The sequence below is a fragment of the Arvicola amphibius genome, chromosome 10 (genome assembly GCF_903992535.2).
Source record: "Arvicola amphibius chromosome 10, mArvAmp1.2, whole genome shotgun sequence".
Taxonomy (NCBI): domain Eukaryota; kingdom Metazoa; phylum Chordata; class Mammalia; order Rodentia; family Cricetidae; genus Arvicola; species Arvicola amphibius.
The window spans coordinates 39786524-39804998 of NC_052056.1; the positions used below are offsets into that span (position 1 = coordinate 39786524).

At 45.5% G+C, this 18475-nt stretch overlaps 1 protein-coding gene across 2 annotated transcripts in view; it reads right to left on the bottom strand.

Annotated features, from left to right (window-relative positions):
- Positions 1–224: 224 nt before the first annotated feature.
- Cfap91 (cilia and flagella associated protein 91) overlaps positions 225–18475 on the bottom strand; it is a 41415-nt gene continuing 23164 nt past the window's right edge. The window contains exons 11-18 of one of the 2 annotated variants that reach the window (XM_038346055.1): positions 13099–13215; positions 11510–11581; positions 10430–10576; positions 7757–7978; positions 5502–5650; positions 4847–4938; positions 2157–2272; positions 695–774 (exon numbers count right to left, since the gene is read on the bottom strand). In XM_038346055.1, the coding sequence (XP_038201983.1) occupies positions 772–774; positions 2157–2272; positions 4847–4938; positions 5502–5650; positions 7757–7978; positions 10430–10576; positions 11510–11581; positions 13099–13215 (918 nt within the window). In that variant the 3' untranslated portion in view covers positions 695–771. Of the gene's footprint in view, positions 775–2156; positions 2273–4846; positions 4939–5501; positions 5651–7756; positions 7979–10429; positions 10577–11509; positions 11582–13098; positions 13216–18475 lie in introns of both variants that reach the window. The other variant, XM_038346054.1, reaches the window with a different exon arrangement.

The following is an 18475-nucleotide window of genomic DNA, read 5'->3' on the forward strand; positions in this document are numbered from 1 at the left end:
TCTTCTATTCCAACTGAGCAGCCCCATGCCAAATATGAACCTCCTCATTTTTGTGCATATGAACATTTAGTTGACTCTCACACCAGCCCCCGGGGTGCACTGCAGATGTTTGGGTTGAACTCAGCAGGTTCTTCATCACACTCCCTCTCTGCTTACAGGGAGCACAAGGCTCCATGGTGCACCTGGTCCGCCTCTGTGAGAGCAAGTTTTGCAAACAGTGTTCACACGTTCCATGATGCTTTATTCGTGGAAGAGTACACTCATACGATAAAAGGCCCCTCCCCGACAACCTACAGCCTTACTTTCTAGATCGCAAGAATCCAACTGCTATAGAACCAACGCTAACTTTCTAATAAACACAACAATATGTAGCCTAGCCCAGATGAGAGGAGTCAGTTTAGGTGGAAGTGCTTCATTCTTTTTGTATACAACGGCCAGTCCATTCATGGCACACTTGGTTGAGCAGTGGCCCAAACTGAACGGAGCTGCTTCTCCTCCCCCAGGGGTCCCTTCCGGATGGAAACGTCAGGCTTGCCTAGTTGCTTCCCTCGCTTGGAGTATGTTCTTCAGTTGGTGGGTCAGATGCTGAGCTTGCATTGATCTCTTGAGTCTCTTGCATCTCTTGCCTCTCTTGCCTCTCTTGCCTTTCTTGCCTCTCTTGCGCAAGGGCCAGTCTCCGCTGTTCCTCAGCCGTGCTCTTCCGGATCATAGCTTCCGTGTAGCTTTGAATGATCTGATGGGCCGCGAGAATGTGCTTCCGCTGTGCAAGCCTCACTGAACCAAAGCAACAGGGGAAGCTTTTACTTTTCTGCTCGAAATCGTCCCTCAGCGTTTTTAAGATAGGGGTATGCATTTTGAAAAAAAATGCATATTTTCTGTTTTGGGTTTACTGTGCTCAATAAAAACGATGCATTGCGTGTTTTGGGAGGACATTTTCTGAAAATAAACCAGACCTGTTATATTTTGAATTTGAAGTGTTTTTCCATGGAAAGCTTGGCCACCAGCTGTGGCACTATTGAGAAATAATTGGGGTTATCAGTGTTCTAATTTCACGAGTTATCTCTAGTATCAAATCTAAACTTATAGATTTATAAACTTATAGATTCATTGAATTGTATAGACTTGGGATCTGATTAATTTTGGTGTGTGATGTTTTTAATCATAAAAGTATTTTTTAATAATAAAATGTATATAACGAAGAATCTACTGAGTCACAGTTGCATGGACTAATGGGGGTGGGGCCTAGTAGAGGAAGTAGGTCATTGGGGCGTGAGGGTAGATCTCGGCTCTGGACCATTCCTTTCTCGTCCTTGTGGTGGGACCAGGCATGGACATCTTTCCTCAGCTACACTTCTCTGTCCTTCTGCCTCACAAGGCCCAGAAACAACAGCTCCACTCATCTGTTGGATGGGGTCATCTGGGACTATGAGCTCAGATGGTGGTCCTAGGAGCAAACGCTATGAACATGTATTACTAAGCTTTAGCACAGGCAACAGCAAATGCCAAAGCCCCTGAGAAGGATGAGTGTTCACGTTGATAACGGCGGTGACATTAGTGACCTGCACTTGTCCCTAACTCATGCTAGAGACTGCTTCAGACAGTTGGCGTGTGAGCACTCATTTAATTCCACCACAACCTTAAAAGAGAATATTATTAGCAGTCTCACTTTTAGAAGGCTGTAGCCCCAAAGGAGTTCATTAGACGATCTATTCCAAACCATACAGCTAGCTAGTTAAGGACTGTAAGAGGAACTACGGATGGGGCACGGTGGCACATGCCTGTAAACTTAGCACTAAAGATTGCTAATTCAGGTCAGCCTGGGCTATATAATATATGAGACCCTCTCCCCCAAAGGAAATTAAATGAACTATGTATTCTTTGCTATTTGGGTATCAATTACTTTACACAGGGTAGTTTATAGAACAGATCACCCACTTTGCAGTAAAATAGTTGAAAACGCAGGGGCTTCGGGGACACAGTGGTCATGACTCAGCCCTACTAGCTAGTAATTTGTTTCCAATCACTAATTTCCTTGACAGAAAAATAAGACTACACCTATAGCTATTATAAGAGATACTCTGGAGTTTCTAAGGCTTAATGAACTGCCTTGACCTTGGTGTGCACAGTAAGATAACTGGGCTGGGGAGAGGATTCACCAGGTGAGAATGCTTGCTGCTCTTCCAGAGGACCAAAAGTCTGGTGCCTAGCACCCATTTCAGGCAGCTCACAACCACCTGCATCATCCAGAGTATCTGATACATTCTTCTTGCTTCTGTACACACAGAGAGAGAGAGAGAGTGAGTGAGAGAGACAGACAGACAGACAAAGGATAAAATAAATCATAAATCTTTTTAAAAATAAGCTAACTCCAAGTGGCCTATAGATAACTTAGTCTTGGGTAAAGAGTGCACATAAGGCCAGGTGGTGGTGGCGCACACCTTTAATCCCAGCACTTGGGAGGCAGAGGCAGGTGGATCTTTGTGAGTTTGAGGCCAGCGTGGTCTACAAGAGCTAGTTCCAGGACAGGCTCCAAAACTACAGAGAAACCCTGTCTCAAAAAGAAAAAAAAAAAGAGTGCGCATAAAACATACAGTTCTCTATTTGAAGAGAAACAAAGCCAGGTGTAGGGGCACACACCTTTAATCCCCGCACTCAGGAGGCAGAGGCAGGAGGATCTCTTGTGAGTTCAACGCTAGCCTGGCCTACCTAGAGAGTTCCAGGGCAACCAGAGCTACACAATGAGACTCTGCCACAAATGAATAAACAAATTAAGAAATACATGAGAAATAAAAGTCCCGACTGTTCATTCTCTGTCTACAGGTAGAAGGAAATGAAGATAAAATATAAATTAATTGGCACTATGTGATGAGGTTGAGGACTCACCCAGCCTGCTCACTGACAGTTCCCTCTGAGTTCCCCAACCAAGTTCAATGTCCCCTCCAAATCATTCCCCTTAGGCACAAAAAGAGATTTGAGAGAGGTTTCTTTTTAATTATGTCATCTTTAAAATTTTTCTATGTATGTGTTACAGGGTTGTACTCATGAATGCAGGGTCCCTCAGAGGCTAGGAGTGCCAGATCCTCTGGAGCTGGAGTTACAGGGGGCTGTGAGCCACCCAACATGGGTGCTGGAAGCCAAAATTGGGACTTCTGCTTCTGCTGCCCGGAGGGAATTGCAAACTGATAAATAATAAGCCCCCCCCCTTTTTGGCACTTCTATCTCTTTCAATTCCCTTAGGAAAGCTGGCTCTGAAGAAGGCTCAATATTTACTGTTAATTCTCAGGGATCTTGAAAACATAGCAGCCCTTTACACTACAATATATATTACTTGGTCTACGTATTTAACTCTGTCCCTATGGACACCGCAATGCACTGGCGGTGGGAGCACACCATCTTTTGTGTGGGGATCTGGTTGAACCCATGAAAACATAAAACCCACACATTCTTCTGTCCAACACTGACTTGTGCTGTGGGACTCTAAGGGTGGTGGCCGTGACGTGTGTAAATACACTGATTGCAATAAACTAAGGATGACAGAAAAGACACTGTAAGCAGACTAAAGACTAAAGACTAGAGAGGTCCTGTTCTCAAGTTACCCTACTACGTGTAGGCAAAAAGCAACATTCTTCAACCTAATGAGCCAGAGTCCACTAGCCCTTTGTCCTTAATCAAGCATGTGTTGTGATTTTCTGTCTCAGTCTCTCCAGGGCTTTCTACCAGCTAAAGGCCTGTGGGCCACTGTTTCACGGTTTTGTCCTAACGATGTCCCTCTCTGGGATCAGACCTGGCCCCAACAGTTTAAGGGTTCTGAAAGAATCTTATGCTTCTTCTTTAAAATTTTTATTGTTATTATAATTTTAATTATGTATATCTGGGCGGGAGGATATCCGTATGAATGCAAGTCCTCACAGAGATCAGAGGTCAGAGGTGTCAGATCCCCCTGCAGTTGGGGTTACAGGAAGTTGTAAGCCACCTGAAGAATGCTGGGATCAAACCCAGGTCCTCAGGAAGAGCAGTACCTGCCACTAAAGCCATCTCTCCAGCCCCGGGTCCTTTTCTCTTTAAAACACATTCTTTCCTTCCCTATTGACTAAAAGCACCATTATTGTTAAACTGGCCATTTTTGACAAATGACAAATTGAAACCCTTATACTTAGATGTCACCCCAGCGGAAATTCTATTAGCAGCAGGGAGTCCTCAGACTCTTCGGGCACCCCTGACTCAGCACCCACTGTTTCTGCACCTGGTTTGCAGAAGGCTGTAAGTGTGTGGGTCAAGGCATTAAACTCCCTGGGAACTTCAGAACTTCCTGTTAAAGAAATTGGCATTCTGCCAATCTGACGGGAGAGGATTCTGCCCCCTGTTGGAGGTGGTTAGGTTCTGCAGTCAAGCTTCAGGAAGAAAGCGACAAACTCTGAAGCAAGAACCCACTGCTTTTTCAGAAACCCCCACACCTTTGTGAAGCACGATTAATAAAAACTCAATGACAGAAAAAAGGGGTTCAACATGAAGATCAGAAAAGCCAAACAGCCAGCCATTGGCTCTTGCCTCAACCGCAGTCCGAAATGGTGATCCTACCTCCAGAAAACCTCAGAATGAGACTGAGAGAGCTGTCTCCTCCCATTTTATAATCCTCTCTAGTTCTGGGATTAAGGACGGGCACCACTACTGCCTGGTTTCTATGGCAAGCTAGTGTGGCAAATGGGATTAAAGGTGTGTGTCGTGCTGCATGGCCTGTAAGGCTGGCCAGTGGGGCTGTTTAACTTTTCTGATCCTCAGGCAAGTTTTATTTAGTAAAATGAAAATGAAATGCCACCCCACCTTTGTCTAGAATTACACCCCTTACCTTTCTCTTTGACGAAGTCTTTCTGTACCTCTGGGATGAGAAAACTATAAACCAACTCGGCAACAATCTCCTCTGACTGAAGAGCCGTTCGGCTAGAAAACAACGTCAAAAACAAATGAGCAGATAAATAAAAAAATGAACTCCTGCTTTCTCTGCTTGGGTTGCTGATAGGCACTGAGACCCGCGTGGCCTACATAAGCCATTCCTCAATGGCACCGTCATCTTTCCCTTGACTGGATGATCTGAAAGAGCACACTCCTGGCAAGCTTGTTTGACTTCATAAAAACATTAGAATTTGACCCCATCCGGCCTGCTCTGAAGCACGTGTTAAAAAAAAATCAGCAAATACTTGGAAATCTAAAACATTTTGGGATTCCAAATAATCAAATATATGTCACATACATATATCTACTCTGCTTTTATGTATAGGATGGAAATGAACCTTAAGGATAGGGAGAAAACTGAGAATTCAGTCCACAGTGTTCCTACCAAGAGGGTATGGGCGTGGTGAGTCCCAGTGAATTCTGCTAGTAAAGCAATGGCCATCAGAGCATGGCTGCTGTATTTCTGGCGGAGCCTGAAGTGTCTGAAAGATTACAATTGAATAACAATAAATGTCATCATCCATTTCACAGTCTTCTCTCATGATGCGTACCGCTTTTCCATTTCATAAGCGATGTCATTGATTTCCTCAGCAATTCTCTCAATTTCGGCCCTGGCTTGTTCTTCCGCGGTGCTCTCTTCAGTGTTCAGTATGATGTCTTCCAGGTAGGAGGTCACAGTGCTTTGGTGGACTTTAATCACCTGCACAAGTCAAAATATATATGCTGCTTAAGAACTTCTATTGTTGACAGTCCAGAAACCACACAAACATTGCTTGATGATCTCAGAGTTCATATATTTCTTTCATTAAGTCACCGGTCCTGTTTCTCATCCATCTACCTATGTTTTCTGGGCAGCCCAAGCCACTTAGCCCATCTCATGACTTGGATCTTGGGTCTTACTTGGACGTTGGTTAAAAGCTGTACAAAATAACGATGATCAATAACCTGGTTTGGATCCCCGTTGTCTTTATCAGTTGTGTGGCTTGGCCAGGCCACTTAACTATAGCAGAGGTTAAGGAATATTTCCTAATACCCTTGCTGTCTTTTATCTTAAATAACAGAATCTTTGGATTTCAGCTAGGCAAACAGGTACCCAAGGACTACATTTCCTAGTTCCAGTTTCTGTAGGACCACATGACCCAGGCCCGGCCAAGTCAATATGAGCTGAGGTGATATGCCCAAGAAAGACTTAGCTTCCCCCTCTTCTTTCTCTCTCTTTTTATGTTTTATTTTATGGACAGTAGTTACCTTAAGTTGCCACAAGGGCCATATTTTAGAGGCTGTAGAGCAGAAGGGGAAAGGATTCCAGGTCATAACGGGCCTTAATCACTTTTTGAAGATTTCTTAAAATCATGAGATAGAATACAGAGGGGTTTTTTTTGGTATGCAGAGCACACAATGTACATACAATATAATGAATTAGGATAAAACCAGTATCCATATAGTTGCTGCTGGTGCCTAAGAAGACTACGGGGTCCTTCCTGACCACAGCCTATGTCCACTTTCATGATGGTCCTAGTGAGTGCTTATTTAGCTTTAGAATTTTGCTCTTTAACTATGTAATCTCAGGCAAAACCACTTAGCTTTGTTTCACACACATGCACACATGCACGCATGCGCGCGCACACACACACAGAGAAAGCATCATGAGCATCAACACTACTTTGCGTGTGTGTCTTTGTCTCAACAAACTGTGAGTCACATGGAGGCAAAAACATTTTTATGTCTGAATATGTCTTTGAATCTGAGATAATACCCAGGACTCTGCTTGGGCTGCTGGTAGGCACCGAGACCTGTATGGCCTGTTTTTCAGAGGGCCCAAAGGTGTAACCTAAGTATGTGATACTGGAGCCTGTCCTGGAACTAGCTCTTGTAGACCAGGCTGGCCTCGAACTCACAGAGATCCACCCACTGCCTCTGCCTCCTGAGTGCTGGGATTAAAGGCGTGCGCCACCACCGCCCAGCGTGACGCTTACTCTTTATGTACCTTGAACCCCAATATCAACCTTAAGCCCCACACCTTCCTGATGTTAGCATCTTAATTGCAGTGCAATACACCATCAGCCAAGACGTATATGTCGGATGCCCAGTATGTCCAGGGCCCACGCTGATGGTGCAGAGAGCACAGCGTGAATACATGGCACACTTGCCCTCGTGAAGCTGAGCATTTAGTCAGGAAGCAGCTATAAAGACATAGGACACTGGACAGTTGGGTTATAACCTAGAGTTGAGGGAAGGGGTTCAATACCCGCCACAGGTGTGCTCACACAAAGTGATCCTTAAGTCAAACCAAAAGCGTTGTTAACTCTTTTGTGTCCTTCCCAGATGAGACGGAAATCTCTGCCTTTCCACTCGACTGTCCCAAGCTAAGTTTCCGATGAACTCCTGATTGTATTTCTGACCCTGACCTGTCATCCTCTCCACTCACCACCTCCCAAAGAAGCAGTCACAGTCGCGTAAGCCACGGACTAGTCGCCATTCTTGATCACATCCTTTAAAGAGGACCCCATTCGTTGCCTCGCTTGCTCCCTTCATAGAATTTCTAATTCTATAATTATGCGCATGTTCCGTGTTATTTAAATTGCAGGAGGAAAGAGCTGTGCCTGCGTCTTCCCTCCAGAGTACCCACAATGCCTTTGTACTCTTTAGAGTGGAAACAAAATGAAAACAAACCCAAATCTTATTTAAATCATGAAGTGTCTGTATGATTTCGCGTGACATCCCAGTATGAGATGTCTTTGGTTAAACCTGGCTCCCCGTAAGCCCTGGATCTAGGAAGTTTACTGTGCCCGGCTGCCCCACTTGCCTCCATAAATATCTGGTCCTCTTGCTGCAGGCGCCTTTGCTCCACCTGGCGTCGACCACTCTCTTCTGCCTCCCGCATGCGCCGTTGGCGCTCAGCCAGCATGGCAAAGGCGTGGATTCTCCTCTCCTCCTGCAGTCTCACTAGCTCTTTGGACAGGAAGTCAAGCATGTCTGCCAACACTCTTCCTTCCAGGTCACCCAGATGGTTTTCAATGACTGACACCTTAAAAACGAGAAAGACTTAAAGGACGAGCTCCACTCAGAACAGCGGTTCTTAAGTGTTGGGTGACCCAGAATAACCAAGCAAGACAACTTCTTGTTAGAACAGCCTTCACCAGGAATATTATGCCCCAGTGACCCCCATCCCTGGGCACTTGATGGAAAATGTAACACAAACTTAGACCAGAGAAAGCAGATCTGAGAAAGTCCCCAGGGTTCACAGTCCTCAAGTCCTGAAGAGGACTTACTGAAACATTGTCTCAGCAAGACACACAGTGTAATTCTTTTTCAATTTATGCAGAAAGTCAGACATGAAGGAAGACAAGAAGTTAACACTGCATTCAATTTAATAAAGTAGAACTTCCTAGAAATGCACTCATGAGAACTTTTAATTTTTTAATTCTGATCTTCATCTACTTTAAAAACAACGAATAGCGTGAAAATAGAAAACCATGGCACTTTCTAAGCTTTTAATAACTTCGAAACTCTTAACAATCATCTGTGAACCAGCACAGAATAAAGCTTGGATGTCCATGTATCGCTGAGGTAAAATATGGGCCTGTGGAGTGCTTGCCCAAGGGGAAGTCGCTGGTGTGTGGATCTCTATGTCCGGGCTCACACACGAACGTGTTTAAAATGCCTCACCTGCTTGGCTTCCCTCTCCTGAATGTAAGGGACAGTCCCCCATCTTCCCACCACCTGCCGCTTTAACACTGATGGCTCTACTCTGCACCCCTTCTGGTTTGTGTCTACAGGGAAGGGATAGTCTCGGGTCTCGGGGGCAAGGAGGTCACTGGCTGAGGCCGTCTGTCAAGGGCAGTTGTTCAAGGACAGCTCCCTCATCCCCATCCTCACCCACACATACTTTCAAGTCCTGAAGCTCGAGGTTTTGTTGTTTTTTTTTTTTTTTTTTTTCAGGAGTGCCGACAGGTGAAGCTAGGGCATGTCACTGCTCATGTATCAACAGTGGCTGCTCAGCCCAGAGAGGGTAGCTTCACTGCCTGTCATCATGGACCAAAACGCTCTCACTTCCAGGGTAGGGGTGGGTGCTAACGTAAGATCCACAGCTGCCTTTTCATGTCCAACCCCATTCCTTGGCAGGAATGCTCAGGTCGGGAAACACAATTTGAGAGCAAAAGCGTTTGGGAGGCATTCTGCGGCAGCTGTACCACTAATTCCTCATGAAACGAAGCTGTGTTTCCTGGACAGTTTCCCACAGAGGTGGAAAGAGGTAGCGAGACCAGCATTGCTAAACCTGTGGAGCACACCCTCCCTCCTGTCCCTGCACTGGGTACCTTGACAGGACCAAAGATACACAGTCTTTGGAGGAGGGACACTATTTCCCAACAGACATTTTCATCCAGCTCTGCTTACCTGAATATCTACTACAGAGTTGGCTTAGTTAGCTCCATGCACCTCAAAGGGCTAAGGAGGGCATTTTCCCCGTCGCACCTCAGGACCTCCTGCTTTCATGGCTTACCATCCCGTCCAAACATCTCCAGGACCCCAGGACCACCCGGGTCAGTCCACAGTAGCCTCAGCTTTCGTTGGTCCTACCTTTAGGTGGCACATCTTGGGATGCTCTTACTGCCTCACCTGTGCCTACCCCGCCAAGCCCACTGAATACCAATGGCATTGCTGCCGTATGAAACAGGAAAGCCGCTGGCATTCCCAAGTTGAGCTTCTTATTTGTACTCAGTTCCCACCTAGGACTAGAGTTGTGTGTGCTTATTAAAAGCGGGTCAAACAGTGCTGCTGTAAGTGCTACTACTTTAACACCAAGCTGCGAATGGATTCGTTTTGAGGTCTGGTTTGCAGACATCTGAGAATAGGAGTAAATAGCCGTGGTACAGTCGGTGACACTTGAGAGCGATCATGGAGAGATGGATGCTGGATGCGGGGGGGGGGGGGAGTTGCCATTGTTAGTTTCTGTCAGACGGCAGAGCAGGAGAGCCTGACAAAAGTCACCAAACATGTGAGACAGTGGTGTGTTTAATGGGCACCTCAACCGGCAGGAGCAATTCACAGGTGGCTCCAATTTCTACAATTAAGGGTCAATGTTTTCAAAGAAATCTCATACTGTGCTTTTTCATGTTACTCTTGTGTTGCTGCTGTTACTCCTTTAGACATTCCACTAGGTCCAGGCTTCGGGGAGTTGGGCAGCATTTAGTCGGTGCTTCAGATAAATCGAAAGAGGAAATCTTAACGTTGGAAAACGTGTATTTGTTTGGTTTGGTTTTGAGGTTTCTTTCTACTTTTTAAGTAAAGACAAGAGCGTCCATTCAGCGAGGGCACACCCCACGTAATGTGGGCTGCTGCAGAATGCTGTGTGCTGGGGCTGTAGAGCAATTATTAGAATCTTTTCATCAATTGTTACTACAGCACTGTTCACTGGACAGTAACTGCCCCTAGAGGGTAAGGCGCAGCAAGCCACAAAGGGCGCAAAGGGCAGAACCTTGTTCTCATGCAGGTTCCGCTGCCGCTGCAGGGCCAGGGTCACTTGCTTCTCTGCTTTCTTCACTAGCCTGTCGTCCGCTTGCAGGGCGTGGCTGGTGCGCAACTCCATGATCAACTCCAGCCGCTTCTCTTTGCCCTCAAACATCTGCACCAAAGCAAATTCAGAAAGAGTTACCTGTTACCAGAGCCGCGCGATGAGCTGGGAGGCATGTGCGAGAGCAGGTTCTGCAGCTCACTTACTGCGCCCTCTTTAAAAAGAAAAAGCAAACAAACAAAAACAAACAAAACAAAACCCTACGACGGCACTATTCGAGGGCAGTTTGCTTTTCCGATGAACTAACCCCTGGGTTCATAGCACACAATCTGCTATCTGAAGGGAACTGAGAGATTCTCCGCGGATTAAGGAGAGGAAGCACAGAGCTGAGCACAGGCGCTCACCAGCTGCCCTGGACTTGCAGTCTCTCAAGAACTGACGGCCTCGGGAGGGAAAGGCATGAAAAGGGATTTGTGTGTTTTAAAGTGAGGTGTGTCTATTGCAGCCACAGAGATCATCTGGCCAAAACTTAAAGTCAGGACCAGCACTGGGTCTGTTGTCTGTTAAGGGAACATCCTCAGACTCAAACTACTTCCTTCTAAAATGAGATTTCTGGTAGGAGGAAAGAAAAAAAAAAGAATACACACAGGTAAAATAGCTCAAAATTATAACGACTTTGTGTTTCTAACACAAATATTGCTCATTCTATGCGAACTCAATTGTTTTAAGGCATAATAGAAAATTAGGGAGTCCCTCTTGGTTTATAATGCTCTAACCATCAAAATTCAGATGCACATATCTGGGGAGTTAGCAATTCCACAAAAGAAAAAGGAGTTCACATAGCCCAAGTTATAACGGTGGCACACAAGCAGATGATTCGCTCATCTTGACCTTGTGTGGCCCGGACGGGGCGCTGGGAGGGAAGGGGAGTTAATCCAGCACAGCTGAATAGGAAGGCAAGGCGCATGCGGGAATTGGCCTTGGCAGCCAGCATTCATGATGGCGATGGCAGGAGAAACTCTGGCCAGTGGTCTGACTACGCACCATGTTCTGTATGACTCTGCCCCGGAGCAACTTCTGCAGATAGATCACAGCCATTTCTATTTCTCCTTCTTCCTAAAGAGACAAAGGGAAGACCGGGTGAGGACTGCAGCAGCTAGAGCATCGTACATTTTTGGGGGGACTTCTATCAAGTGTGAGACTGTGGGAGATGTCAAAAGAATTGAAAGAGAGCTAAGATGTGGGTCCGCTGTTGTCATCGAACACTCACACGGTGTCTTAAATATGACATACTGTATCATTAAAATGTATCACTTTTATCATGACGAGAGCCTAAAAGAAAGAAATGATGGGACTGCCAAGTTAGCCCCGCCCTGGAGCCATTCCCAGAAAACTCATTCTGAATCCACAAATACAGCTAACAGCATCCTTTAACATTGGGATTTTCATGTTTGCTTCTGAGTAGTGAAGAAAGTGGCTAGAGCAACCCTGTTCTTCACACGAGGTAGCTCTACTAGCAAATCAGAACATAGTGCTGAGAGTCATCATCTAGAAACACCGACTGATGTAACAGTGCTGGTGCTGGGAGTGGGGGAGGGACCGCTTTCTGCAGGGATGTAACTCCTGAGAAGCTAGCCATGCCCCACTACAGGGCCCTGTGCCCGTGCACACACCAGACTTGGTGGGTTTACAAAAGAGACCTTGCAATTAGGAGGACATCATGGTGAAGGAGGAGAAGGGAGGAATTAGAGCGGAGTGAATGAAAGCCCTGATCAAAACACATTCTATGCATCTGTAAAATGGTGTGTCCAGCACAGCAAAAACAAACCTGGAAATCTGATAAGGCCTCTCTATGAAAAGGCAAGCAACAGGCAATGGAGGAAGGTTATGGGTAACCAGAGGGAGGCACAGGGTCTGGGGAGGGAGCCTTTCTTGGCCCAACTGTGTGGAGCGGTCCAGTCAGGGTCCCCACCAAAGAAAGCTATAGTCTGGAGATGCCTCACCCACTTGCCCGCGGTCCTCCATACATCTGAATGATCCCCATGCCTTGGCCTCTCCAGTGCTGAGATTACAGGGATTTGTCGCTGTGCCAGGCCATCTCCCTCTCTGTCTCCTCCCATACCCTCCTCGCTCTCTTCCTTTTTTTGGTAACATACATGGTGATTACCTTCTAATAGCTATTTTTCATTCTTTGTGTTTTTATTCTTTTAAAGACTAAATAGTTTAGATTTCACATGGATTATATTTGTATGTTAGATGTTTGCTACACACAAATTAAGAGGGAACTGGGGGTGGGGAGTGGGTGAAGAGATAGCTCGGGGGTTAAGGGCACTAGCTGTTCTAACAGAGGCCTGCGTTTCCCCGTTGTAGCACACAGCCCTCTGTAACTCCAGTTCCCGGGCAATCCAAAGCCCTCTTCTGGTCTCCATGGTCCGTCCATGCACGTGGTGCAGGCAAAATGCCCGTACACATAAAAAAAACTCAAAAGAAATTTAAAACAGAGGGAACTGATTTTAAATCAGAGCTTGAGATGCTAACACTGCTACCCTAATCTGTTTCCAACCCAAACTGCCCTAAGCACGAACTGACTGCAATCCTGATCTTAGTGCTTCAAGTGGAAGTTTCAGACTTACACTGGAACTCATCTCCAGCGTGGGCGTTGGAAGTCGAGCCGGGGGGATGGGGTTCTTTTGCAGGAATAGCAGAGGCTTCTTTACCTCTAGCACTTTATTCTTCTTATCCAACAGCGCCTGAAATGCATACCAGCTAAGGTCATCTCTTAGTTTCCAGCCTCCCCCAGTGCCAGGTCTAGGCTGTAAATCCCTATGCCTATATTCAAGGTTAGCTGAGAAAGAGCCAGCTGGGTGCGTGTATTCTCCACCATGTGCTATGACATTCCTAAGAATACATTAACCACTGAATAAATGCGGCATCTACTTTTTCAAATATATATTAATTAATTTTATGCTACATATATGTGTGCATGTCTGAGTGTATAATATTCACTGTGTGTGTTGTAGGAGGTTGCTTGTTTGTTCCTGACTGCTCAGCCCCAAAATAACCATACAGAAACTGTATTAATTACAACATTGCTTGGCCTATCACCTTATGGATATTTCTAGATCACTCATCTCTTAAATTAACCCATTTCTACTATTTTATATTTTACCACGAGGATTGTGGCCTACTGGCAAGGATGCAACTGCTGGCTTGTGTCTTTCCCCTCTGGCAGCTACATGGTTTCTCTTGACTCCGCCTTTTTCCTCCCAGCATTTAGTTTAATTTTCCCCACCTAACTCTCCTCTGCCCTATCATAGGCCAAGCAAGATTCTTTATTCATTAACCAATAAAAGCAACACATATACAGAAGGACTTCCAACATCGTGTGTGTTTGTGTGTGTGTGTGTGTGTGTGTGTGTGTGTGTGTGTGTGTGTGCAGAAGCCTTCAGAGGTCAGAAGCAGGAGTCAGATCATTTGGAACTGGAGTTACGCACCACATAGATGCTGGGAACAGAACTCTGGTCCTTGGTAAACCAAACCCTGGTCCTTTGCAAGAGCAGTAAACTCTCTTAATTGCTGAACTGTCTCTTCGATTCCTACCTAGTTTTGTGTCCGTTTCCATCAGAGATCGTAGGAATTTTTTAAATTTTTTTAAAAATGTCTGTCCTACATGCACATCACTTATTATTATTATTTTTAGTTTTTTTTTGAGACAGGGTTTCTCTGTGCAACAGTCCTGGCTGTCATGGAACTCTCTTTGTAGACCAGGCTGGCCTCGAACTCACTGAGATCCGCCTGCCTCTGCCTCCCGAGTGCTGGAATTAAAGGCGTGCGCCACCACCACTGCCCAAACAGAACTTATTGTTTTTAAATAAATATCAAAAAGGAGATTCTCCTGTGTAGTGAGTAGTTAAACGTTTGTTTCACTGTTTCAGAGGAGCTGGAGGACATTAAACAGCATTTGTCCCTAAGTGGAGAGGGACCGTCCCTTTGGTCTGAAAGGATGCGAATATTAAATAAAAACGAGCTCATTTCTGGGGGTCGAGTGTGTGTTCTGTATTTTTTGATGTTTCCCCCTGTTTGTGTCACCAGAAACCCTGTCAAAATCACACATAAGGCAATTCCATTTAGCCTCAGGGAAATACTTGTGTTGTGACTTAAAGCCTAAACTTAGCTAATTTTTGTCATAAAATCATTTTACAGCATATTTTTCATAAAAACACAGGCAAATGATGTTTGAAAAAAACAGCACTAAAAGTTGAAACTGGTAAAAATGTATAACATATAAGTAAAAATTTAGCATCTCTTAACTGTATAGGTGCTAGAACCTCTGGCAGTGGTCACCATCATCTTTGGGAAGCCGCTGCTGGTGCAGCAGTAAAGAAGGAGCAGTGGGCGGATATGGACATGCTGAGAGCTGGGGAGCTCAGAGAACAGAGCCCTGGCCACACCACACGGATCACAAACCCATACCAGCCACTCCACAAATCCACAAAGTCAGTCATTCAGGACTAAAGGTTGGCAAGGGTGTGGGGAAGTGGGTATTTGTATGTACTGCTGAAACTAATTTATGTAAGAAAACTTGGCACTATTCATCAACATGAGAAACTCACACTGTTGTAGAGTAATCTTTGTGTACACTACATTGTGAAGACGTGTGTTTGAATAAGGTGCCTTCTGATTGGTTTAATTAAGAGCTAAATGACCAATAGGCAGGAGGTATAGGCGTGAGGCGTGAGTTCAATTCCCAGCACCAAAAAGAAAGAAGTTTTAAAAGTTGCCTGTAGGGGGTTGGGGGAGTGGCTCAGTCAGAAGAGGACCCAAGTCTCACTTCTAAGGATCTATTTAAGAAGGCAAACTTAGCAAAGAGCAGCTGTAATCCTAACCCTGGGGAGACAGAGGCAGGGGGATCCCTGGGTTTTGCTGACTGGCCAGGTACGTCAGTAAGCAACCTACGTGTTTAGTGAAGGACACTATCTCAAAACTAATAAGGTGGTAAGCAATGGAGGAAGACAGAGAACATCTACCTCTGGCCTACACACAAGTGCACACGTGTGTGAGCACACACACACACAAATGCACACACATGCACACACACTGCACTTTAAAGTCCAAAGAGACAAGACATGGTGGCTCATTCCTGTAATCTCAGCACTGGGAAGGCTGAAGCAGGAGGGTCATGAGGCTCAAGCTAGCCTAAGTCACACAGTGAAACTTTTTTCTTTTCTTTCTTTCTTTTTTTTTCAAGACAGGGTTTCTCTGTAGCTTTGGAGACGGTCCTAGAACTAGCTCTTGTAGACCAGGTTGGCCTTGAACTCACAGAGATCCACCTGCCTCTGCCTCCTCAGTGACACAGTGAGTCTGAGGCCAGCCTGAGCTACATGTGTCCTGTTTGAAAAAGGAAAAGAAGAGGACAAAGAAAAGGAGAAAGAGCAGCGAGCATAGCAAAGAGGAGGTGGGGGGCGGGGAGAGGGAGGGAGAGAAGGGAGGAGAGAACAAAAGAAATGTTTCAAGCAGTAATGACAGAAACTTGCCAGGATTACTCTAAAGACCCTGGTAAGGATCTCGAAAACTTAAGGAACAGCAAACAGGAGAAATGCCTCAAATAAAGATATAAAACAGAGAAGACCTTGAAAGACCCCAGAGGGTATGGGAACCCCACCCTTCCTGGAGGAAAGATGGAAAGGATGACAGATTTCCAGCCAGGAATCCTGATCAATATGATGGGGAAGTAGAGGAAAAAGGCCAAAGGCAGAGTTCTGTACAAGGCCCTGAGACTCAGGCTGGAAATACGGCTGAGGCATTAGACCAGAGTTTGGTTTTTGGCACCCACATTAGGCGGCTCACGTCCACCTGTCACTCCTGCTGCACAGTGTCTAACACCCTCTTCTGGCCACCTTGGGCACTGACGCTGATATGCATGCATGGGTACACACACATGCATACACGCACACCTCTCTCTCTCTCTCTCTCTCTCTCTGTCTCTCTCTCTCTCTCTCTCTCTCAAAACAATAAGATAAGTATTTTATTAAGAGTGAAAAGGCCAAAAATAAAAAATAAAAGAGTTTCTGTGCTTTGAAGGACACGGACACTGTAGTGAAGAGATAAGATATTCCTAGAGAACAGGAAAACAGTTTTAAAGTGAAAAGGGTCTGGTCTCTGGAATATTTTTTTAAATTCAGTAATAAAAAGACAACTAGTTTTTAAAATAGACAAAATATTCAAATAGACATGTATTTGAAAAACACACAAACTACCAATAGGTACTTTAAAAGCTCCTTAGTGCCATCACATATCAGGGAACTGCAAACCCAAACCCTATGGAGACACCATCCCCCTCACGCCGACATGGCTCGGAGCAAACAGATGATAAGAGACAGAGAGGATGTACAGAGAGGAATGCACGCACACGGCCACTGAGATAAAAAAGTGTAGTTGATTTGCTAACAATCAGGAAGTTCTTCAGAAAGTAAAACAATTGCCGTACAACCTATGACCCTACTGCCAGAGATACATCCAAAAGAACCAAAAGCAACGTGCCTATCCAGACTAGAACACAGAAGCCCACGGCACCAATAGCAGGAAGACCTGAAAGGCTGGTGAGCTGAGAGTGGAGAAACAGAATGTGGAGTATCCATTGATGGGATATTGTGTAGTCATAGAAAAGAATGAGGACCAGGAACTGTGCTAGAATACGAGTGGACAAATGGGGCTAGTGGAGGGGCGCCATTTACTGCAGGGCTCTGCCTATACAGCATGCTCAGAACACGCACATCCACAAGGAGGAAGAAGAACAGAGACTGGAGGAGAGGGAGGAGGACGGAAGCGACTGCTCAGAGGTACGGGGCTTGTGGCGGGGACATGGGTTAGAGTGACAACAGACACAACCTTGTGGACGCGCTAACAGCCACTGAACTGCCTACTTTAAAGGGTGATCTTTATTGTACCTGAATTTTTACTTCCCTCCCCCAGCTGAAAGCAAAGGAGAAAGATTCAGCAAACAAAACCTGGAGCTCACTGCCGGCAGACCATGCCGAAAATGATCCCATTCTTAAGGCAGAAAAAAAATGACAGGGGTCAGAGAGGCACAGGTCTGTAAAGACAGGGAGAGTGGCAGGGAAGGAATAAACAAAGGGAAGATAAAATCTTTTGTTTTTTCTTAAGTTTTAAAATATCCAGTGTAGCCGTGTGTGTGCGCGTGCGTGTGTGTGCATGCATGTGTGTGTGTGTGTGTGTGTGTGTGTGCACGCCTGTGCCATGAGCACATGTGGGGGTCAGAGGACTGCTTTCTGAATTCAGCTCTCTCCTGCAGCCTGTCTGAGGATGAACGCAGGTGTTTCCTCAGCAAGCACCTTTATCAGCTCAGCCATCTCCTGGGCCCATTTGTTTGGTTTTTGTTGTTGTTTGGTTGTTTATTTTTATCGATCAAAAAGAAAATCATTTTTTAAAGCAATAAAAGTGAAAATGTGGCAAGTGTGGTGGCATCCACCTATAATCCCTGGTCACGGGAAGTGGAGGCAAGGGCTTAGGAGGTCAAGGGCATCCACCTATAATCCCTGGTCACGGGAAGTGGAGGCAAGGGCTTAGGAGGTCAAGGGCATCCCCCTATAATCCCTGGTCACGGGAGGTGGAGGCAAGGGGTTAGGAGGTCAAGGTCTTCCTCAGCTACACAGTTATCCAAGGCCCACCTGGGCTGTGCGAGACCCATCTCAAAGAAATCAAACCAGAGTGAAAATGCATTGTGTGTTTATAGGACAAGCGTCAGTGAGCCGAATGCCAGTAGTGTCCTAGGGATGAAGGGGGCCTTGGAAGCAATCTGTCCCACACATAAGAGAGGCATAGTATAAAAAGCCACACTGGATACTTTTGGATATTAGAGACTAAGAATGGAAAACATCACATATCAAAACTAATGAAATGTAGCAAATCTCAGTGTTTTGAAATGAAATGTTTAGTTTAAAATATTTATATAAAGTTGATGAATGACTGAAATCGATAATATATACATTT